General features: G+C 38.7%; 1 protein-coding gene across 2 annotated transcripts in view; it reads left to right on the top strand.

The window, feature by feature from the left end:
• The window catches only part of LOC124789640 (WD repeat-containing protein 19), a 316,330-nt gene that overhangs the window by 245,591 nt on the left and 45,596 nt on the right, over positions 1-25,143 (top strand). For both annotated transcript variants that reach the window (XM_047257070.1, XM_047257071.1), the window contains exons 19-21: positions 7,739-7,985; positions 19,002-19,154; positions 19,286-19,382. In XM_047257070.1, coding sequence (XP_047113026.1) covers positions 7,739-7,985; positions 19,002-19,154; positions 19,286-19,382 — 497 coding nt within the window. The remainder of the gene's footprint in view (positions 1-7,738; positions 7,986-19,001; positions 19,155-19,285; positions 19,383-25,143) is intronic.

Below are 25,143 nucleotides of genomic sequence, written 5' to 3'. Positions count from 1 at the left end.
GTATCAAGGTACCAAAAAGATCATGCAGTACTATGTTCTTAAGACCAGTCACGGAAGATGAATTGCGGAAAACTATACAGAAACTGAAGTCCAAGAAATCAGCTGGTGATGATGAAATATCAAATCATGAATAAAGCTGGTATGTGAGGAGATAATAACACCACTGCTGAACATAGCAAACTGTTCTTTCAGAGATGCAATTTTTCCAGAAAAACTGAAGATAACGAAGGTAGTGCCAGTGTACAAGAAAGGGTGTAAGGATGATCCCAACAACTACAGACCAGTTTCACTGATATCAGGTTTCTCAAAAATCCTAGAAATGCTTATGTATACCAGATTAGTTAACTATTTGGACAAACATAACATTCTCATGACCTCACAACATGGTTTCAGAAAGGGTAAATCTACAGAATCAGCAATTGTCAGTCTAACAGAATACATTTTACAGTCCTTAGATGAGAAAAAGGTTGTCTCTGCAATGTTTTTGGATCTTTCAAAGGCATTTGACACCATTGACCATGAAATGCTGATACAAAAATTAAGCAACTATGGCATTCGGGGGCAACCAGGTGAATGGATAAAATCATACTTGTGCAACCGCAAGCAGTATGTATCATTAGGAAACTCGTACCAATCAGAAACCAAATCCATCAAATATGGAGTGCCGCAGGGTTCGGTAATGGGGCCATTGTTATTTAATGTATTTGTTAATGATATAGGTGTTGAGGAGGAAGAAAAGAAAATATTGTATGCTGATGACATGACAATACTAAATAGTGACCAAAATATGGAACAGCTTGAGAGAAGAGCATACATATCTGCAAATGTCACAGCTCAATGGCTGTTGGAAAATGAACTGGTTATAAATCTAAAAAAGACTATGTATGCAGTGTTTAAAAACAAGGAAAAGGCTGTAGACATGGATTTAGAGGTTGACGGAACAAGGCTGGAAGAAGTAGAATCTGCTAGATTCTTAGGTATTCTTGTGGATAATGAACTGAAATGGAAAAAACATATTAATAATGTCTGTAAGAAACTGAGCTCTGTTATATTCTTAATGATGCAGCTATCACAGTATTCAGACAAGAACCTTCTGTGTACAGTGTATCATGGACTTTTCGAACCATACTTACAGTATGGAGTGACGGTGTGGGGAAACTCAAACAAACAAGAGACAAAACGAGTGTTCACATTACAAAAAAAAAGCAATTAGGACTATTTTAAGAAGAAAGACCTCTGAAACATGCAGAAACTGTTTCAAGAATTTAGGTATCTTAACTTTTTCATCATTATATATATACAAAACAATAATGTACATCACAAAAGGTAGTGAGGACTGGATTACAAATGCTAGTGTACACACCCACAATACAAGAAAGAAGAATGAAGTACGGAGCATACCCCACCGACTGGCAATGCTAGAAAAAGGACCCCAGTACTCTGGTATCAGACTACTAAGAAGTCTGCCCAAAACCCTGCAAGATAGTGTACTTCACAATGAATTTACAAAGAAACTTAAAGACTATCTCATTGAAAAAGAGTTTTACAGTGTTGCAGAATATTTATGCCATTAAATTTGTATATATTGTTACTTATTATCAGTGATGTAAAAATGTAAGCTAAAGGTGTAGAAAAATAATTGATAAAGAATTTTAATACTTTGACATGTCCTATATTACACGTACATTTACTGTACACGATGTTATCTTACAGGATCAAATAAAATTCAATTCAATTCAATTCAATAGACAAGTCAATCAAAAGCTATGGAGAGAAAAGTTTCTGGAGGAAATTTTGCAGAGTGAAAACAACAAGTCTTCTCATTATAATGTATTATCAGTAGATGAATATGCAGATTTGGTTAAACAGGTAGAAGATGCAGAAAAGTTGGAAAAAAGAACATCGTTACAAAAAAAAAAAGATTAGTTAATAAATAACTATAATGAATCATATTTACTATTTTATTTCTATTCCTTTATTTGGTTTACTTTGAAAAGCTTATAGAAGATACAAACTAGGTGAAATTAGTTCAGACTAGGATGTACCAGTTTATCCTAAAGTGTTGTTGTTGTTGTGGTCTTCAGTCCTGAGACTGGTTTGATGCAGCTCTCCATGCTACTCTATCCTGTGCAAGCTTTTTCATCTCCCAGTACCTACTGCAACTTACATCCTTCTGAATCTGCTTAGTGTATTCATCTCTTGGTCTCCCTCTTCGATTTTTACCCTCCACGCTGCCCTCCAATACTAAATTGGTGATCCCTTGATGCCTCAGAACATGTCCTACCAAACGATCCCTTCTTCTGGTCAAGTTGTGCCACAAACTTCTCTTCTCCCCAATCCTATTTAATACTTCCTCATTAGTTATGTGATCTACCCATCTAATCTTCAGCATTCTTCTGTAGCACCACATTTCGAAAGCTTCTATTCTCTTCTTGTCCAAACTATTTATCGCCCATGTTTCACTTCCATACATGGCTACACTCCATACGAATACTTTCAGAAATGACTTCCTGTCACTTAAATCAATACTGGATGTTAACAAATTTCTCTTCTTCAGAAACGCTTTCCTTGCCATTGCCAGCCTACATTTTATATCCTCTCTACTTCGACCATCATCAGTTATTTTGCTCCCCAAATAGCAAAACTCCTTTACTACTTTAAGTGCCTCATTTCCTAATCTAATTCCCTCAGCATCACCCGACTTAATTAGACTACATTCCACTATCCTTGTTTTGCTTTTGTTGATGTTCATCTTATATCCTCCTTTCAAGACACTGTCCATTCCATTCAACTGCTCTTCCAAGTCCTTTGCTGTCTCTGACAGAATTACAATGTCATCGGCGAACCTCAAAGTTTTTATTTCTTCTCCATGAATTTTAATACCTACTCCGAATTTTTCTTTTGTTTCCTTTACTGCTTGCTCAATATACAGATTGAACAACATCGGGGAGAGGCTACAACCCTGTCTTACTTCCTTCCCAACCACTGCTTCCCTTTCATGTCCCTCAACTCTTATAACTGCCATCTGGTTTCTGTACAAATTGTAAATAGCCTTTCGCTCCCTGTATTTTACCCCTGCCACCTTTAGAATTTGAAAGAGAGTATTCCAGTCAACATTGTCAAAAGCTTTCTCTAAGTCTACAAATGCTAGAAACGTAGGTTTGCCTTTCCTTAATCTTTCTTCTAAGATAAGTCGTAAGGTCAGTATTGCCTCACGTGTACCAGTGTTTCTACGAAATCCAAACTGATCTTCCCCGAGGTTGGCTTCTACTAGTTTTTCCATTCGTCTGTAAAGAATTCGTGTTAGTATTTTGCAGCTGTGACTTATTAAGCTGATAGTTCGGTAATTTTCACATCTGTCAACACCTGCTTTCTTTGGGATTGGAATTACTATATTCTTCTTGAAGTCTGAGGGTATTTCGCCTGTTTCATACATCTTGCTCACCAGATGGTAGAGTTTTGTCAGGACTGGCTCTCCCACGGCCGTCAGTAGTTCCAATGGAATATTGTCTACTCCGGGGGCTTTGTTTCGACTCAGGTCTTTCAGTGCTCTGTCAAACTCTTCACGCAGTATCATATCTCCCATTTCATCTTCATCTACATCCTCTTCCATTTCCATAATATTGTCCTCAAGTACATCGCCCTTGTATAGACCCTCTATATACTCCTTCCACCTTTCTGCTTTCCCTTCTTTGCTTAGAACTGGGTTTCCATCTGAGCTCTTGATATTCATACAAGTCGTTCTCTTATCTCCAAAGGTCTCTTTAATTTTCCTGTAGGCAGTATCTATCTTACCCCTAGTGAGATAGGCCTCTACATCCTTACATTTGTCCTCTAGCCATCCCTGCTTAGCCATTTTGCACTTCCTGTCGATCTCATTTTTGAGACGTTTGTATTCCTTTTTGCCTGTTTCACTTACTGCATTTTTATATATTCTCCTTTCATCAATTAAATTCAATATTTCTTCTGTTACCCAAGGATTTCTACTAGCCCTCGTCTTTTTACCTACTTGATCCTCTGCTGCCTTCACTACTTCATCCCTCAAAGCTACCCATTCTTCTTCTACTGTATTTATTTCCCCCATTCCTGTCAATTGCTCCCTTATGCTCTCACTGAATCTCTGTACAACCTCTGGTTCTTTTAGTTTATCCAGGTCCCATCTCCTTAAATTCCCACCTTTTTGCAGTTTCTTCAGTTTTAATCTACAGGTCATAACCAATAGATTGTGGTCAGAGTCCACATCTGCCCCTGGAAATGTCTTACAATTTAAAACCTGGTTCCTAAATCTCTGTCTTACCATTATATAATCTATCTGATACCTTTTAGTATCTCCAGGGTTCTTCCATGTATACAACCTTCTTTCATGATTCTTAAACCAAGTGTTAGTTATGATTATGTTGTGCTCTGTGCAAAATTCGACCAGGCGGCTTCCTCTTTCATTTCTGTCCCCCAATCCATATTCACCTACTATGTTTCCTTCTCTCCCTTTTCCTACACTCGAATTCCAGTCACCCATGACTATTAAATTTTCGTCTCCCTTCACAATCTGAATAATTTCTTTTATTTCATCATACATTTCTTCAATTTCTTCGTCATCTGCAGAGCTAGTTGGCATATAAACTTGTACTACTGTAGTAGGCGTGGGCTTCGTATCTATCATGGCCACAATAATGCGTTCACTATGCTGTTTGTAGTAGCTTACCCGCATTCCTATTTTCCTATTCATTATTAAACCTACTCCTGCATTACCCCTATTTGATTTTGTGTTTATAACCCTGTAGTCACCTGACCAGAAGTCTTGTTCCTCCTGCCACCGAACTTCACTAATTCCCACTATATCTAACTTCAACCTATCCATTTCCCTTTTTAAATTTTCTAACCTACCTGCCCGATTAAGGGATCTGACATTCCACGCTCCGATCCGTAGAACGCCAGTTTTCTTTCTCCTGATAACGACATCCTCTTGAGTAGTCCCCGCCCGGAGATCCGAATGGGGGACTATTTTACCTCCGGAATATTTTACCCAAGAGGAAGCCATCATCATGTAATCATACAGTAAAGCTGCATGCCCTCAGGAAAAATTACGGCTGTAGTTTCCCCTTGCTTTCAGCCGTTCGCAGTACCAGCACAGCAAGGCCGTTTTGGTTATTGTTACAAGGCCAGATCAGTCAATCATCCAGACTGTTGCCCTTGCAACTACTGAAAAGGCTGCTGCCCCTCTTCAGGAACCACACGTTTGTCTGGCCTCTCAACAGATACCCCTCTGTTGTGGTTGCACCTACGGTACGGCTATCTGTATCGCTGAGGCACGCAAGCCTCCCCACCAACAGCAAGGTCCATGGTTCATGGGGGGGATCCTAAAGTATGTAAATTATAACTAGGATAAACCGATTTGACTTAGGCTAAACTGTTTTATCCTATCGATAACAGCCATTGAGGATTAGCCAATATTCATACATTGGGCATTTGCATGCAACATCACACAAAAATATGTGCTTATGTTTGTCAGCCGGCTATGAGCCAAAAAACAGTGTGGAAGAGATCAACATGTAATGGCAGCCCATATATAAACTTAAAGATAATAATAATAATATGTTATGAGTAGTTTGTAAAATATTTAATAGCAAATCTGATTAGGCATGGACATTTGACATTTTTAGTTGGTAAATCCTAGTGTGAAAATCAGTATGTGATTATATCAGCACAGATGTGCATTACGCCTCAAAAATTGTACTGTGAGATGGAAAGAGTACGATGTTTTCCATTTGACTTTTTAATCCCTGTCAGACTGAAGAGGTGCATGTACATTTGCTGCAATGAGAACCTCTGAACCAGAAACTTTTTACATCTTTTAAGCAGTTATTTTACAGAGAGAGAGAGAGAGAGAGAGAGAATCCTATTGAGACAGGATAAAATAAAAACTAAGTGAAAGGCATGTAGTTACTGAAGGGAATAAAAGATTGGAAACAACACAGCTTGAGAGACAGAAGCTACAGGAAATGAGTCAGTAGGGTCATTAGCTGCTTGCTTGAAATGTGGGAAAATGTAAGTTAATGAAAGTGAACAGGGGGAAAAATCCTGTAATGTTCAGATACATTGTTGGTACTGTGCTGCTCGACACAGTCACGTTGATTAAATATCTAGCATAACATTGCAAAGCAACACGAGATAGAACGTCGGCTGAAGGGAAGGCAAATGGTCAACTTTGGTTCACCGAGTAAATTATAGGGAAGTGCAGCTCATCTGTAAAGTAGGCCACATTCTTGAGTAGAGCATGAATATTTGGACTCCCTTCCAGGTTAGAGTAAAAGAAACCATCAAAGCAGTTCAGAGGCATTTGTTACTAGGCAATACAGTCAGCACATGAGTGTTACAGAAATTATACACCATGTAAATGAATACTCAAATGAGAATCCGTGGAGGAAGATGTTCTTTCTGCAAAACACTGTTGAGAAAGTTTGGAGAACTGGCATTTGCATAGACTACATAACAATTGTTTGTCCTTTGTAGGCAGTAATCTTCCCGTTGCAGTGTTTGTGTACACTTCATGGATTGGTCAGCTTAAAAACTTGTTTCATTCCATGCATTCCTAGTTTACTTCTGATAAAGTTTTCACTTGTATAAAATCAGTGAAAATGGGCACAGCCACTGTTGAGTAAAACACATCTGGAGAAGTTTATGTTTCCAGTCATTACTTTGTGCTTAACCACCAGTGTGCCATTTATTATAGCAAACTGAGACAAAACTCCCATTTTTTGATAAATCTGTAATTGGTGGCATATGATAATATTATTTAATTGGTGGTGGTGGTGGTGGTGGTGGTGGTGGTGGCGGTGGCGGCGACAGTAGTAGTAGTAGTAGTAGTAGTAGTAGTAGTAGTTGTTGTTGTTTTATTATTCATCCTTGGATCACTTTTACAAGACTTTGCAGCAGCAAGTTCAAGTACAAAGCCACCTATTAGACACTTTGCCCCAATAATCATGTAATCCAATGTGGTACCTGCTTGGTCATATTTGTAATTTAGAATCTGCTTGGTCGTATTTGTGATTTTGAATCAATCTTGCATTGTGATAAGTTCACATTGATCTGAAAATAAAAATAAAAAATCTGTTGTCCCTGTCTGTCTCTTATTGGCATTTGGACATAGTCTGCAATGTGTAATTCCACGTGTGATATCACAATATTTATGCATGAGGATGACGTACGAATGTCCTAAGGATGCATTAAAATAGTGAAGCTGTGAAGGCTTTTTGATGTGAGAAATTGTGACATTACTATATCTACAACATCTACAAAGAACTAGTATTAAGGTTTTTTACCCTCTTTTTCATCAGCACTCTTAAATTGCAAAAGAATAAAGGATTTAGTAAAGAAATCTTTTATGAAATACAGAAAAATTTATACACCATGTAAATGAATAAAACATTTAGTAAGGAATTATTGTAGGTAATACAGAAAAAATTACACCATATTACAAATAAATGTATGTAAAAACCTACTGGGGCAGGAGAGGAAAGGTGGGGCACATGGAATTTAAGAGAAGTTAAAGTGCAACTCTCCAGTTCTCTTATATTGTAAACAATAATTAAAAACATTGAACAGAATTAATGGTAACCTTTTTTTAAATTCCAGTAGATCCAGCAACATTATCTTTTCCACATTGTATTCTTTAGATGGGGAGGTAGCCTTCCTATCAGTAGTAAAATTAGTTTTAATTAACGTGTTTAATTTGTTTCAGGTTTTTTCAAAGACTTAATGACTATCAGTCTGCAATTCGCTTTCTGGTAATGTCGCAGTGCTACGATGAAGCCTTTCAGCTTGCAAGGCAGCATGGGCAGATGGAATTATATGGGGAAATATTGTCAAACTCAGTAGAAATTGATCCAAGACCAGATGATTTTAGAAGCCTTGCTCTCCATTTTGAAACAGAAAAAAATAGCCTTTTGGCTGGAAAATATTATTTTCATGCTGGGGATTATAATAAGGTCAGTTACTTTCAACTTCAAATTCACTGACACAGGAAAGCAAAATTTTGTACATGAAATTAAAATTTTGAAGTATTCTTTTCACCACAAAATAGAAAATAATTAGCTTCACAATTCAGCTGCATTAAAATGTGTTGCTAACACTTGTGTAATGAAGAATGCAACTATCTAATACAATTGTTTTTACTTTTGCTTAATTCCTGGATGTGGTTGTTTGACTGGGATTTTTTTAGGTTCTATTCTTTATTTGTGTGGCCATAGTGTACGTAGTTGCTTTATAATTCTTGAGGGTGTTTTGTTCTGTTGTTGCAACTACAAAAATGTGTGATTTTTTTTTTATTTCTTTATTCACCAGATGTGTTTCACTTCAGTAAAATAAAGCAAATCAAAATGTAAATAATTTAATTACAGACCACTGGTGATGCTTTACTTCAATAAACCAAAACATGTCTGGTGCGCATTTTTGTAATTGCAACGACAGAACAAAATACCCTACAGAATTCTTAGCTTGTATTTCTCTGAGAGAAATTCAGAAATTAATCTCTGTTTTCACATAGTGTAGAAAGTTGTGGGGATGATGGAACAGTCACTACAGTGACTTACACTGTAGAATGAACATAGCATTTGAAACACCACCAAGTGCAAAATCTGTTCTGTAATAAAATTCTTATTGACATTTATGATGAGATTTGTACTGTACATAGATTCAATGTGGTGGTGAAGGTGTTGTCCATCAATGGTGCCATTGTCTAAGAGTGGAAGGGCAAGTGTTTATGGTGATTACAGAAGTCAGTGTATTCAGCAACAGACTGGTACAGACAATTAACAAAAAAGAGGAGAATAAGAAGAAGAATCATAAAACTGGAATCTCATGATGTGTCAGTAGCAATACAAAGAGATTACATAGAGAGTGTTTAGCAAGAGATCAGGGATGAACAATTAGGTTACCACAAGTTCTGTGCTCATTGGGTTCCAAAATACCTTTCTCATAACCATAATACTCAACAGATGACTGCTCCTCTGTTCTTCTTCTTCTTTTTTTGCTACAATGCAGAACAAGAATATTTGAGGTGCAGTCACACGTTGGCTGCAGTCTCATGTGACAGAATTTTCAGCAGAGGGTGTTTGTTAACTTTGTAAGAGATATTAAAAATACTTAAATTTGAATGGTGCTTATGTGGAGAAGTATAAGGTATAATTTTATAATATTTTATAAATATTATAAATTATAAGAGTGCAGCACTCGTCATCCTTTTTTAGATTTTATTATGCAAATCCAGATTTCGGCTAGTGGCTATCCTTTCTCAATGTTAAAAATACAAGAAGTACATAGTCAGGTGACATAATAAAAAGTTACAACTGATGGCATAACTTAACAGCTTGTATACTACATACCACAATTTTCTATTCTCGATGCATGTAAGTTCCTGTTGTTCGGGCTTCAGTCACATTTCTTTGAGTACTACAGTATGAAGAAGGTAGGCTGTGTAGAGAACACATCGGTTGGTTGTATGGCGCGCTTTATATGAACTATGTGTATAATATTTAAGAGAAGGAAAAAAACTTCAAATTTGCATGGAACTTGCATAAAATAAAACATAAGTAAAATTCTTTACATTGCTGTCCGACTTATTTTATGTTTGCCAGTAAATATAGAAATATGTATAAGATATTTCCAGGTTCACTCCTTGTGAGTCAGTTGTTTTATTCTTTAAATGCCTAAGTAATGTCAGATGGGCACAACCCTTTTTTAAAATTTTTATTTATAAGACACAAGAAGGCACATGCTATATGCAACTATTAGAGTTGATCTGATTTAAATGTTTTTATCTTTGTATTGTTTTTTCTCTTTATATAAACATCATGACAGGTATGTTGTTCCTCTTATTTACTTAATAGTTCATAGTTGGAGCCAAATGTCAGCCAGATGGATGGTTGGTGTAACTTGGCATTCCGTTACAGATGTAGAGGGTACTAGTCTCTTTGTCACTTTAAACCAATTTTACTTATGAATACAATAAAACAAATACACTGAATTGCTGTTATTAACAATGTACATGCATGTGAGCTAATGTACCATGGAGAAAGTTCTTGGGGTCAATGTTATAACGATCATACTCGTACAGTATTATGCTAATGGCTCCTACATATTGGCAAGATGGCAGGAGCTACCTCATTCCCCCTGGGTCAAACCTTACACTGTTTCCTAGCAACAAGTTTTGCAACAATTCCCAGAACAGTGCATTTTTCATAATGACCTGATCATTAATCGGGTTGCTGTCGGCATTCTTGTGATGGCAGAAGATCTCCAGCTCTTCTAGGAAGTCGAGGAACCTGTCCTCCTCGCATTTATGCAGCAACCTCACATTAGATGCCAAAGTCGGCACCTTATGTTTCGTTGTAAGTAAATGGGCAGCCATACTCGACTTCTCCGTGGTGTCTTTCCTTCCCAACGCGACGTGTTCCCCAAACCTAATTTCCAGCCTCCTTCCTGCTTGGTCAACATAACAGGCCTTGCAGTCTGGGCAATCAATTTTATAAACTCCAGAATCATGAAATATGTTCTTTGCATCTACAGAGTGTTGCAGAATACAGTCTAAGTTATTTTTTGTTCCAAAAGACACTATCACATTGTACTTTCTAAAGATAGTTGCAATCCTATTACTCATTTTTCCATATTAATGTAAATTAACAGACTTAGTATTTTCTTTAGCAACCATATTATTGTAAAGTGTCATCCTATTTTATTACCTATGTTCTTATATATAGTACCTACAAAGTCATGTGGATAGTTATCCACTTTTGCAATGTGCCTTATTGTTGTCATTTCATCATCATGCTCGTCTTTCGACAGTGGAATTTTGAACAACCGATAGATAGCAAAATTGAAAAACACCTTCTTATGTTGAACGGGGTGGTTTGAAGTAAAATCCGCAATGTCATCAGTACAAGTCTCTTTGTAAAAGATACCAAATGTGTGCCTGAAATTTTCATTCCGAATTGATAGATCTAGAAAAGTAATAGATTTATTTGTTTCAGTCTCATGAGTAAATTTAATTGTTTGATGCAAGTTATTAAGTTTGGCTACTATAGTGTTGATGACATCATAGTTACCCTGTATTCACAGTAGTGTGTCATCTACGTACCTAAAGTAGTATACAATTATGTCTGCCAACGACAGATTTTCAGAAAAGAATCTGTTTTCTAGATAATTAATGAAGATGTCCGCAAGCGTTCCAGATATTGAGTTTCCCATACTGAGACGGTCTTGTTGGGAATAAGTGTCCCCATTAAAATTAAAGTAGTTAAATTTCAAAATTATGATAAGTAGCCCAGTGAATTCATCTACTTCCCTCATAGAAAGCTTGGTTTATTCCATTAAATTATGCAGAATGACGTGCACAGTTTTATCAATAGGTATGTTTGTGTATAAGTTGATGATATCTAGAGAAAAAAATTTCATTTCATCAGTTATTGGTGTATTTTTGATTTTATTGACAAGTTTGAAACTATTTTTAATGGAAAATTGTTTATAGAATTTATAATGAGTTTTAAGAAACCATAGGCATTTTCCAGCTACCTTATAGAAAGGACTACTCCTACCATCCTCCACTGGGCATATCGGATAGCCTTCTTTGTGTACCTTCATTTGTGCCCTAAGTGTGGGTGCCAGGGGGTTCATCACCTTTAGCCTCTGTATCTCCCTTGGTGATATTATCTCACTGCAAGTTTTTAACTGATCTAGCAATTTCTTCTGAGCCTTGGACGTTACAACCTCATCTATTTATTTAATTTTCTTAATACATCCTTATTGATTTTCTTAGTATGAACCTCCTGGCACCCACACTTAGGGCACAAATGAAGTTAGACAAAGAAGGCTATCCGATACGCCCAGTGGTGGATGGTAGGAGTAGTCCTTTCTATTGTGAGACTGAAACAAATAAATCTATTACTTTTCTAGATCTATCAATTCAGAATGAAAATTGCAGGCATACATTTGGTATCTTTTGCAAAGAGACTTGTACTGATGGCATTGTGGATTTTACTTCAAACCACTCAGTTCAACATAAGAAGGCATTTTTCAATTTTGCTATCAATTGGTTGTTCAAAATTCCACTGTCGAAAGACGAATATGATGATGAAATGGCAACAATAAGGCACATTGCAAAAGTGAATAACTATTCACATGACTTTTTAGGTACTATATATAAGAACATAGCTATAAAATTGAATGTTGCTTTACAATAATATGGTTCCTAAAGAAAATACTAAGTTTGTCAGTTTACATTAATATGGAAAAATGAGTACAAGGATTGCAACTATCTTTAGAAAGTACAATGTGATAGTGTCTTTTGGAACAAAAAATAACTTAGACTGTATTCTGCAACACTCTGTAGATGCAAAGAACATATTTCATGATTCTGGAGTTTATAAAATTGATTGCCCAGACTGTAAGGCCTGTTATGTTGACCAAGCGGGAAGGAGGCTGGAAATTAGGTTTGGGGAACACGTCGCGTTGGGAAGGGAAGACACCACGGAGAAATCTAGTATGGCTGCCCATTTACTTACAATGAAATATAAGGTGCCGACTTTGTCATCTAATGTGAGGTTGCTGCATAAATGCGAGGAGGACAGGTTCCTCGACCTCCTAGAAGAGCTGGAGATCTTCTGCCATCACAAGAATGCCGACAGCAACCCAATTAATGATCAGGTCATTATGAAAAATGCACTGTTCTGGGAATTGTTGGAAAACTTGTTGCTAGGAAACAGTGTAAGGTTTGACCCAGGGGGAATGAGGTAGCTCCTGCCATCTTGCCAATATGTAGGAGCCATTAGCATAATACTGTACGAGTATGATCGTTATAACATTGACCTCAAGAACTTTCTCCATGGTACATTAGCTCAGATGCATGTACATTGTTAATAACAGCAATTCAGTGTATTTGTTTTATTGTATTTATAAGTAAAATTGGTTTAAAGTGACAAAGAGACTAGTATCCTCTACATCTGTAACGGAATGCCAAGTTACACCAACCATCCATCTGGCTGACATTTGGTGCCATCTATGAGCTATTAAGTAAATAAGAGGAACAACATACCTGTCATGATGTTTATATAAAGAGAAAAAATAATACAAAGATAAAAACATTTAAATCAGATCAACTCTAATAGTTGCATATAGCATGTAACTTCTTGTGTCTTATAAATAAAAATTTAAAAAAAATGTTTAACCTATCTGACATTACTTAGGTGTTTAAAGAATAAAACAACTGACTCACAAGGAGTGAACCTGGAAATATCTTATATATATTTCTATTTTTACTGGCAATGATGAAGTATTTCAGACAGCAATGTACATATTTTTACTTATGTTTATTTTATGTAAGTCCCATGCAAATTTGAAGGTTTATATATATATATATATAGTTAATATAGAGGGTCCCATACAACCAACCGATGTGTTCTCCACACAGCCTACCTTCTTTATACAGTAGTATTCAAAGAAATGTGACTGACGCCCTAACAATAGGGACTTACATGCATCAAGAATAGAAAATAGTGGTATGTAATATACAAATAAAGATTATGTACTTCTTGTATTTTTAGTATTGAGAATGGCTAGCCACTAACCAAAATCTGGATTTGCGTTATAAAATCTAAAAAAGGAAGACTGACTGCTACACTCTATAATTTATAAGCCACATAACAGTCATTGTGTGCACCCAGTTTCTGAATGGAAGGTAACCTGATATATTTTTATTTTATTGCGGTCTTCAAATATATGTAAATTTTGTGTATTGTGATTAAAGCTGAACACAAGTGTCTTTTGGAATCCACAAATTTGTAGATTATCTGGAAACAGGATGTATCTGCCTTTAGTGACAGAATTATTTTCTCAGTTAATGTAGAATACTTGGTTTTCTTTCTTCATTCTCTGTTATCGGCATAAAAAACTTCAATCTGTGCACTTTATAGTGAACTTGCCTAAGTCTGAACATATACATTGTTGCCCTCATGTCATTTGGTTTTTAGTGACATGTTCATTTAATTGAATTTATAGTTTAATTACATGTATTTATGTCAGAGGAACAATCAGTATATGGAAAGTTCTTGTGTAAAAGTAATTGAAGAAATGTCTAGTTTATAGTACCCTTTTGCAGGAAACATGCAGGTTGGTCTTCAGTTAGTGACCACTGATTTTAAGACCAAACTGAAATGTTGAGATGTCTCCAGTCCCAGCGGTGTCAAATGAAAAGTTCTGGAGGCAGTAGTCTACCACATTCAGTGGGTGACACACCAGATCAAACTATCCTCTTATGTTAAATCAAATGGTGGAAAATCCAGGATGGAATAATGACAGTCTTATGAAGAGAAAAGGTTGCTACTCACCATACAGAGGAAATGTTGAGTCGCAGACAGGCACAACAAAAAGACTGTGAAACAACTGAGCTTTCAGCCAAAAGGCCTTCTTCTGAATTTGCAAACACACACACACACACACACACACACACACACACACACCACGCAAATGAAACTCATCTCACACATGACCATTGTCTCTGGCTGCCAAGACCACACTGCAAGGCACTGCGCATGCTTGACGGGAGAAGCAATCTTAGCAGTGGGGGTAAGGAGGAGGCTGAGTGGCGAGGGGGATGGATAGTAGGGTAATAGTGGGGACAGTAAAGTGCTGTTTGTGGGGGCATACAAGGATAAGGTGGAGAGAGGGTAGGGCAGCTAGGTGCATTTGGGAGGTTAAACGGAGGGCAGGGGTGAGGGGAGGAGCAGAAAAGGAGAGAAGTAAAAAGACTGTGGATGCCTTGATGTAGCTGTGAAGTGTTGGAATGGGAACAGGGAAGGGGATAGGTGGGTAAAGGATAATGACTAACAAAGGTTAAAGCCAGGAGGATTACAGGAATATATGATATATTGCAGGGAGAGCTTTCAGCCGTGCAGTTCAGAAAAGTTGGTGTTGGCAGGTAGGATCCAGATGGCACAGGCTGTGAAGCAGTCATTGAAATGAAGAACGTCATGTCGGGCAGTGTGCTTGTTGGTTGTCACGCCCATGTATAACACAGCACAGTGGTTGCATCTTAGTTCGTAGATCACACGACTAGTTTCGCAGGTAGCCCTCTGTTTGGTGGGATAGGTGATGTTTGTGACTGGACTGGAGTAGGTGGCAGCGGGAGGATGCGTAGGACAGGTTTTACATCTAGGTCTATTACAGGGATATAATTCAAGAGGGCGAGGGATTTGGAGCAGGCGTTGAATAGGGATGGACAGGATACTGTGTAAATTTGTTTGGCAGCAGAATACCACTGTGGGAGGGTTGGGAAGGATACTGGGTAGAACATTCCTCTTTTCAGGGCACAACACAAGGTGGACAAAACCCTGGTGGAGAATGTGATGTGAGTTGCTCCAGTCCTGGGTGGTACCGAAACTTGAGGGGAATGCTCCTCTGTGGCCGAATGGTGGGACTTTGGAAGGTACTTGGTGAATGGAGGGATAAAGCTTGGGAATCTGTTTTTGTACTATGTTGGGAAGGTAATTACAGTCTGTGAAGGCCTCAGTGAGGCCAAGACTCCCTCACAAAATATCAATGGCCTCACTGAGGCCTTTACAGACTGTAATTACCCTCCCAACATTGTACAAAAACAGATCTCCCAAGCTTTATCCCTCCATTCACCAAGTACCTTCCAAAGTCCCACCATTTGGCCACAAAGGAGCATTCCCCCAAGTCTCAGTACCATCCAGGACTGGAGAAACTAACATCACATTCTCCACCAGGGTTTTGTCCACCTTGTGTTGTGCCCTGAAAAGAGCAATGTTCTACCCAGTATCCTTCCCAACCCTCCCACAGTGGTATTCTGTTGCCAACCAAATTTACACAGTATCCTGTCCATCGCTACTCAACACCGACGGTTGCCAATTGTAGTGGTTGATAAAAAAGAAAAAGGGAAGAAAAGAAAAGGTTGAAAATGTGGGAAGAAATGGTGAATAAAAAGGAGGTTTTAAAATCGTTAATAACTATGAAAAAGGGAAAGAATGAAATGCAAATCGGACTTCGTATTACAGAAAAGCTATCGGACTTCGTGATTCGGAAAAGCTATTGTTGGGGTGGTCCTTGTGGCGTTTCTGAGCAAAAGGCAAACCAATTTCTACTACAAAAATTATTTGAAAGAGAACAGAGAATAACAATATGTGATTAACAGGGGGAAATGGCATAGATAAGAGTTCATTCATTACCAAGTTAATATGTCTTCTCTCATGCGGCATCCAGGTCTTGTTCTCCAACAATCTCCTGCTTCATTTCTGCATGAAAAAGTCATAGCTGCTCCAAAATCTTGTAGTAAATTTCATCGTCCAGGAATTACTAATGTCTACGAATTAAAACCATCTTGATATTGAAATCAATGTATTTTATGGCTGCTTCCAACCTCCGAATTTCATACAAGCTTACACAATACAATATGTCTGCACATCAATAAGTTTTTATGTCTTAATCAGACCAAGACTAACAAATAAGTTTTTACATCTGAATCATACCAAGACTAGCGAATAAGTGAAGTTAAGCTTCCGCTCTCAAGAGACAAGAGCGAGTAGAAAACAAAGAGAGTTACAATTTTTGTACCTTCATTTTCTTATAAATATTTTCTCTGCCGTCGAGCGCTCATACAGCTGCAACGGTATAATTTATATCTGAGGGAACGAGTGTAGCGTGGCGAAATTTATAGTCCCACTACAGTGGGACGGGTTTTACATCTAGGTCTATTACAGGGATGCAAGTCAAGAGGGCAAGGAATTCGGAGCAGTCATTGAATAGGGATGGACAGGATACTGTGTAAATTTGGTTGGCAGCAGAATACCACTGTGGGAGGGTTGGGAAGGATACTGGGTAGAACATTCCTCATTGCAGGGCACAACACAAGGTGGTCAAAACCCTGGTGGAGAATGTGATGCGAGTTGCTCCAGTCCTGGGTGGTACTGACAGTTGAGGGGAATGCTCCTCTCTGGCCGGATGGTGGGACTTTGGAAGGTACTTGGTGAATGAAAGGATAAAGCATGGGAGATCTGTTTTTGTACAATGTTGGGAGGGTAATTATAGTCTATAAAGGCCTCAGTGAGACCATTGATATTTTGTGAGGGAGTATAACTAGCTTCGCCGACCGTAATTACGCACCCAGCATTATGAAGAAGAAAAAAAAAAACAGATGTCCCATGCCTTAACTCTTTAGTCATACAGCACCTTCCAAAGTCCCAACATCAGGCCACAGAGGAGCATTCCACTCGTGACTCAGTACCATCAAGACTGGGGCAACTGAATCACGTTCTCTTCCAGAGTTTGACTTCCCCACCCCTCCCACTGTGGTATTCTGCTGCCCACCAAACTTACATAATATCGTCGTCGATCCCTATGCAACCCCTGCTTGGCTCATATCTCTGTAAGAGACCTAGATGTGAACATTCTCTAGTTGTTATAATTGTTTATTGTTAGTCTTCAGCACAAGTCTGTTTTATTGTTTTACTCAAACAAGAAGTCTTCCCTAGACATACGTAATGTATTGCATGTAGTAGAGTTGTGCATTTGTATTGTTAAATAACAGTTTCTAGCTGACTGTGTTAGTACAAGGTGTAATATCACCTTCTGTGACTACTGCCAAACAAAGCCTCCTGACACTCCTTTTGTTGTTGTACCTCATGTGCATTGATCTTTGTCCCCATCATTAACATCATGCTTGAGTTGACTACTGTTCTCATATAATAGGATATACTGTAAATCTCCTCTGCATTTTCAACCCAGTTTGTGTGGGGTGTTAACTTCTCAGTTGCATTCATAGGCTTAAATGTTAATATTGTAAGGAAAGTTCTGGCAGAATGTAAATAATTTAGGAGTAAAGGAGACCACTCACTGAATAGTAGTTGCTAGCTTTCAGATGAATCTTTTAAGGAGCTGAAGTACACACACACACACACACACACACACACACACACACACACACACACACAATGAAGTGTTGCAAGAGTAACTCCCATCTGCTTAGTTAAGTGAAGCTGGTGCAGTGGGAATGATTCCATGGGTTGTGAAGCAATTATTGATATTGAGCATTTTGTCCTCAGCAGCATATTCTGCCGCTGGTTGGTCAAGTGTACTCTTGGCCACAGTTTGGCAGTGATCATTTATTCTGGTGGACAACTGGTTGGTGATTCTACTCGAGTTCAGTGGCTGCTTCACAGCCCATACCATCTAGATCCTAACCCTCTGCCCCCTTGCACCAGTTTTTCTGAACTATACAGATGGAAGTTATCCTTTGCTCTGAGAACCCTCCTCATATCAGTCTCTATAAACTCATTGCACCCACACGCTCTGCCTAACAGTCTTCCCTTCCTTTATCCTGTCAGGCCCTCTCAATACAGACCTCCATGTCATTGTCACCACGTGCCTCACATATTCACCAGTCCTGGTGCCTGTGTGTCACTTTACTATCCGAACTTTGGCAGCCACCCTCCGAACTGTCACCTACCCCTACCCAACCCCTCCTCCCACTTCCCACCTCCTTCTCCCTCTACCCGCTCCACTCATCGCAACTCTTCAGCTCTGTCTACCTGCCAAATTGCAGTCCTGGCATTGATGTTCAGGTGGCGCAATGTAACTACACAAGTGTGTGCGTGTGTGTGTGTGTGTGTGTGTGTGTGTGTGTGTGTGTGTGTCAATACTCAGTTGTATAGGGCATAAGATGAGAGACTGTTTTAAATCAAATTGTTGCAGGTATGTCATTGATAAAATGAAGTTTGTATTCTTTTTTACTTAGCACTATAAACTATTATTGCAAACAGGAAGTGCATAAAAGTCAAGTTCATTTAAAGTTGCCCACAGGTTCAGAGACAAGAGAAAACTACATGTCTGTACAGGTCAGGCATCTTTGTACATAGCTCTTTTCTTTTTACTGATGAGAGACATTGTTGATATCTTCTTTTGTCATTGTTAAAGCATGAAGTGTGTCTTATTATTTGCAGGCATTGAAACACTTAATGAAAGTACTTAAAACCAATTCTGAAGATCCTGAAGCCATATCTTATGCAATTGATGTTGTGGGTGTCGCAAATGATGAACACATTGCCAATCAGCTCATAGAATTTCTCTTGGGGGATACGGATGGCGTTCCAAAGGTAATTTTGCAGATTTTCATCATAGAATCATTACATATAGCAAATAACCAGACCATTTTTGATCTGCTGGTCAAATAACACTTATGTTGGATTCAAAGTCATGTACTCCCATGTTTATTTCTTGTTTCCAGGATCCAAAATATTTGTTTCGTCTTTATATGGCAAGGAAGCAGTACAGAGAAGCAGCCAAAACTGCGCTAATTATAGCCAATCAAGAACAAGTAAATGGTATGTAACTTTACTGCTCTATACTGAAATAGTCATGCATTTGATTGACTATCCATTTCACGACAAAAGCACCTGAAATTATTTAACTTTGTTAAGGATAATAACAAAAATACAGGGCTACTATACACGATACATTCATTTTCAGAGTTATATATTTGCCAATGTGTTACATCTACCAATATGATTGATGCTTTAATAGAACCATAAACTTGCTGAGTTTATGCTGTTCCCATCAACTGGCATGAAGAGTCCAGTGCCTTTACAAAATCGCGACAAAGCAAGAAAAGAATTTTTGTGTGATGGAATATGTGTGACCTTCCATTTATCTCGAAAGATTAATTACCACAATGTGAGAGTATGGGGCACTGAAAATCCTCATGAAATTGTGGTAAATGGATGATATTCACCTAAGGTTAATATTTTCTGTGCGTTTTCACAGGTGACGCTCTGTAAGATTCTTTTTCTTCTGTGAGAAGACTGTGATAGGTACCTCTTACTGTGAAGTGTTGCAGTTATGGTTTGTTTCCAAAACTGACTGCTGATTCTGAGAATTTCATTTTCCTGCAAGAAGAGTTACACCCTCATTGAATTGTTGGTGTTCATTACTACCTAAATGATAAACTTCCGCATCGCTGGATTGGGGACCCCGCAGGTCATTTGACCTAATGCCTTCTGAATTTTTCCTTTGGGGGTATATTAAAGACTGTGTCTATGTATTCTCACTGCCAATAATATTGGAACAGCTCAGAGAATGCATCAATGATATTGTGATGACCATTGATAGGAGGTTGCTACATAAGATATGGAATGAACCCAACTACCACTTGGACGTATGTCATGTGACCAGAGGGGCACTTGTAGAACATTTGTAGAGTGCAAAATGCAAACTTGATGGTTTATGGTTAAAGCCGTGCATCAATCATATTTGAACATGAAATGCTTAGAAAAATATAGGGCTTTGAAGAAGAGTGAATCATTTGTAATAGCCCCCTATAATTGAAATAGTTCAATGTCGCAGGTGGGCCTGAAATTTGTAAGGAACCAGATATCAATATTGACTGTAATGTATTTCAGGATAAATTCTTGTCATTATTTGAAAGTAACTTTTGTAATAAAACAATTAGAAATGACATTAAAAAGACCAGAACGAGTAAAGCTTTTGCGACACTCAGCACTTCATGTTATTCTACCCTGCGCAGGCATATTCATTTCTGAATAACTACTGCAGCCCACATCTTTCTGAATCTGCTTACTGTATTCATCTCTTGCTCACCCTCTACAATTCTTACCTACCGCACTATAAAAATTATTCCTATTTATAACATTTTGTCAAGTAATTGAAGTTTTCACAAGGAAAATACACTGCTGGTCATTACAGTCAGCAAACATCAGATTGGCATGAAATGTACTATGTGCTTGAATTTGCAGATGATTTACATTCAGTCCTCTGGCACAAAGTAGTTTTGTGTATAAGGAAAGGTTACTCTGTGGGAGAACAAACATTGCCAGATTGTTTTTGTCATCATCATATGGGCCCAGTACATGTTATGCCAGTAGGGGGTTGCATTGGGTAGACATTATGATCACCCTCTGATTTGCATAGCACACAATCTGAACATCAACCATTATGTCTAACACCAATGACTGTGGCTTATCGTGCAGAACGGGTTATCATAGAACAATTTTCTAGCTCCTCTGTTGTTTAATATTCATACCAGTGATCAACTGCTGACTAACAGCATGTTGGATTCACCAGAGATGGGTGCTGAGGAATAGGTGGCTGCTCTGACATAGCAGAAATGATTAGCAGCACTCGTAATGTCGGTGGCACAAGAACTTAACTTGAAGAACAAGTCCAAGAGAGAGTCTGTTAATCAGAGCCTAGCTGTCATACACATTTACAATCACAGAAATACTGCTATAAACTGGTGAAGCTCAAGCCGATTCTGCTCATAGTTGAGTGGGCTGACCTTGTTGCAGTCTCCTCTTTTGCCAGCATGGTGGTGGGGCTTCGTGCATTTTCAGCAGGTGGTGTGACATTGAGCCAGCTAAGGGTTGGCGAGGCTGTAATGTGATTTTCTGCCGACATCGGGATGCAGTCTACCCCAGGTGTGGTATCAGTACTGTGTGATGGGAGAAGAAGAAGAAGGGTAAAAAAAGAAAAAAACAAACACCTCGACGCTGTCATTGTATATTGGCATGACTGGAGTGGGGGAAGGGGGGGAGGCAAGCCTGGTGCCACTGAGGAGGCAGGAGCTGAAACTGCAGGTGATGACAAGCTCTCCCATCTTGGTAATGCCCAGAAACATTGGCCAGAAACCTAGCCATAGGGTGCACACCCATACCCAGGGAAAGCAAATCTTCTCACAATGGTGAAGGTGCCTGGAGGATCCATGGAGGCTCACTGGAAGGTGGTAGGGTGAAGGGGGGAACCTCTTGCAACTGGGACTGTGGTAACTGCAACAGCAGTGGCAGTGTGTCAGCGGCCATTGGCTCCCTGTCTGGCACCAGTGGCATGAGACTACAGGATGTGAAGGTGGCTGAGGCTGCAGGGTCCTCCTTGACAATGAATATGTAAAGGAAAAACCCATGGCAAGATCACACAGCTCACACAAGCAAAGCTGATTCTGCAGCTTGGTAGGACCCTGTAAGACAAAAAAGGAGCATCCCAACATTTTTTGGCAAACACCTTATTCTCATTGAGAACTCTATGGAAGATGAGCTGACAGCTGCGGAGAATTCAGCAACTGAAGCTGTGGCTGCCACAAGGAAAATCACACCATTTTCCTGCCAAGATAAGAGTTCTTGTGCCACCTAATCTCAGGTAGTGTGAGGGACTGGCCATGTTCAGTGAAACTAAAGTTACGCGTTGTCTTCCATACCCTCAAAATTATGGCTTTGCCTAGGCAGTCTTTATAAAGATCACTTAATTGATCGCAAAGTTGAGCTACACTGTTCATAGGCATGGAAGAGTTCACAGAGAGAACATTGTCCTGAATTTGCAAACCAAACAAATAAAGTGAATCCGTGCCAAAAATATTTTCCCTGTCATGTGAGCACAACACTGTAAATGACATTGTTTTTGTAACAGTATGAAATGTGGTAGGCAAGCTGCAAATACCTAGCACAGGAATATCATGTCCACTGTAACCAGAAAGAGGTGCATGTGACTTCTGTAACTCAGGCTTGTCCAACAGTTCATAAGTTCTTCTGCTGAACAAAATCACTGACACACCAATGTCCAACTGCTTGCATAATTTGCAATTGGCAATCTGCAGAGCAATGAACAATTCATTTACCTGACTCTGAACAGAGGATGTGTGTGATTTCTTCACTGTTGCACTTGGTTTGCACGGCTTAATACTAGAGTCACAACACAGCTTGGAAAAAGTGCATTTACATCAGTTGACTGAAATTTTTGAGAATGTGCAAAATGCATGTTGGACTTGTGTTTTTGCAAACTGACAGCTTGGATGTGACCTTGCTTGCCACCGTGCTAACACTTAGTGTCCTGGCAAGAGTATATCTCCGTCTTGTGTGCTGTGAAATGCTGAGGTCAAAATTTAACACCGCTAATAGAAGTTTATTCCACTTCCCACTTGTAATACCTCTAATAGTTTTGTTGCATCAAAAGATTTACCTTTAACTTGAATTTCTGTTAATTCCCTTCAAGTTTTTGACAATTTGTCCCATAGTCTTTTAAACTCATTGGTGCTGTTTGTGACTTCCTCACTGGAAAGCTGCCCATTTTCTAAAGTGTATGAAGTCTCCTGAAATTTCTGATCTAACAATGTTTGTAATTTTTCATTGAAACCTGAATGTGCCATGTGCGAGTATATGGAATCCCCTTTGTTGCTTCTCTGCATGTTTGTGCATCTATCATCTAATCTTTTAACAACTTACATTCTGTTTCTGCAAAGATATATAAACTGTCTACATCCATATGCAGATCTTTAATATGTTCATGTATCTCTTCCCGAACTAAGTCACATTCTTTCAGGACTTCAGTGTGTGTTCCTTCACATTGAGTCTTTGATCTACCTGATGTCCTGAATGCACCTCTAATGATTCATGAGTGTCTTTAATCTGAGTTTCTAATTATTGTTGCAGTCTGTTTTGTTTTTCCATTACTTGCTCATGAGTGTCTTTAATCTGATTTCCTAAGCCTTGACATAGTTCCACAAACTTATTAATAGTCTCTTGACATTTACCATGACTGTCCACTACTTTTACGAATCTATTATCTATCACGAAAAATTTTTCATTAGATTGTTCTATTACTAAGAAAGCTTTTCATTTGGCCGTCTCTGTATGTCTTCCAATTTTTGTAATAACATTTCCTTACTAACCTCTGTTGACATTTTCCTCCTTATCACCAGCATAAACACACTCACATATATTACTGATTCACTGCACTACAGTCACAAAAACAATTTTGAAATGAAATACTGGTGTAGCTCACCGTAGTCGTACTGTTTGCTGGTAATGGTTTGGTTGTCGACAATTGCGTCATGATGATACAATGGTTTAGACAGAATGTTCACGTCACGGTGGTGTAGACTGTGTGCTAGTGTCGCAGTGGTGTAGACTGCGTACTGGTGTTACACTGGTGTAGACTGCACTCTGGCGATGGCTCAGTCGTCTACAGATACATGCTGGCCAGGCATTGCTGGTTGCGTGCTGACTCTTGGCAGGTCTCTATGGCTGTGTGTTTTATCAGTTTAGACGGATGCACTTAGCCCAGGCACATCGTTGTAATCCCTGTTGTCCTTGGCAATGCGTCTTCTCTTTGCTGATACTGGCAGAAGTAAAGCTGTGAGTACCAGGTGTGAGTTGTGCTTCGGTAGCTCAGATGGTAGAGCACTTGCCCGTGAAAGGCAAGGTCCCGAGTTCGAGTCTCGGTCGGGCACACAGTTTTAATCTGCCAGGAAGTTTCATATCAGCGCACACTCCGCTGCAGAGTGAAAATCTCATTCTGGTATCACAAAATTTCTTCCTTACAGTGCTTTTTTTTTTAAAAAATGTGCCACTTTCCACTTATAACCATACAGTCGCCATGTGGAGTGTTTTAAAATGGCTAATGACTGCTGTATTTAGTTTGTGTGGTGATGTTTTTACTGCTTGAGCAGCATCTGTTCTAGACCTATTACTCCATGCAGCTACCACTGACACCACCATCTTAATGCTCCCTTATTAGATTGTTGTAGAGATTCAACCTGCAATTCATGTGATTTATCTCTCTGTCCAACTATGCTGTGCCCTGTTCTTCTTCGACTTTGCCTTCCTTGCAGATTGCTATAAGTGAAGTGGCTATAAAACAAAACACTGCTTCTGTAGTTACATAAAGTGTAGATTGGTTCCAATTATCTCTTTATATTGTCCCAAACTTTCATAAGCAGTTACATGTTTCATGGGAAGTTACTACTCCCAGAACCAACTAACATAGCTGCATCAAAGACATCTCATTACACATATGTGAATAGTATAAAACAACTATTGCTCATATACATAATATTCATCCTCCTTGGTGTCAGATGTCTTCCATAGTACCAGAGCTCCCTCATTCCTACTTGCTCCACTGAGATTACGAATTCTCTCCAGCAGATAGAATCTGCACCTGTTGAGTAATGCTCTCCAATAGTATGTGGTCGGATGTTTACAAACGAATTGCAGTCATGCACATCTTTACTAAATGACATATGTGAGTTCTATATTTAAGTGCATGAGACGCCCTTCCAGAATGGCAGAGATCTCTACAATG

This window comes from Schistocerca piceifrons, chromosome 3, assembly GCF_021461385.2.
Source record: "Schistocerca piceifrons isolate TAMUIC-IGC-003096 chromosome 3, iqSchPice1.1, whole genome shotgun sequence".
Taxonomy (NCBI): domain Eukaryota; kingdom Metazoa; phylum Arthropoda; class Insecta; order Orthoptera; family Acrididae; genus Schistocerca; species Schistocerca piceifrons.
The sequence above is the reverse complement of the archived record's forward strand: the minus strand, read 5'-3'. Positions and strand labels throughout refer to the sequence as shown.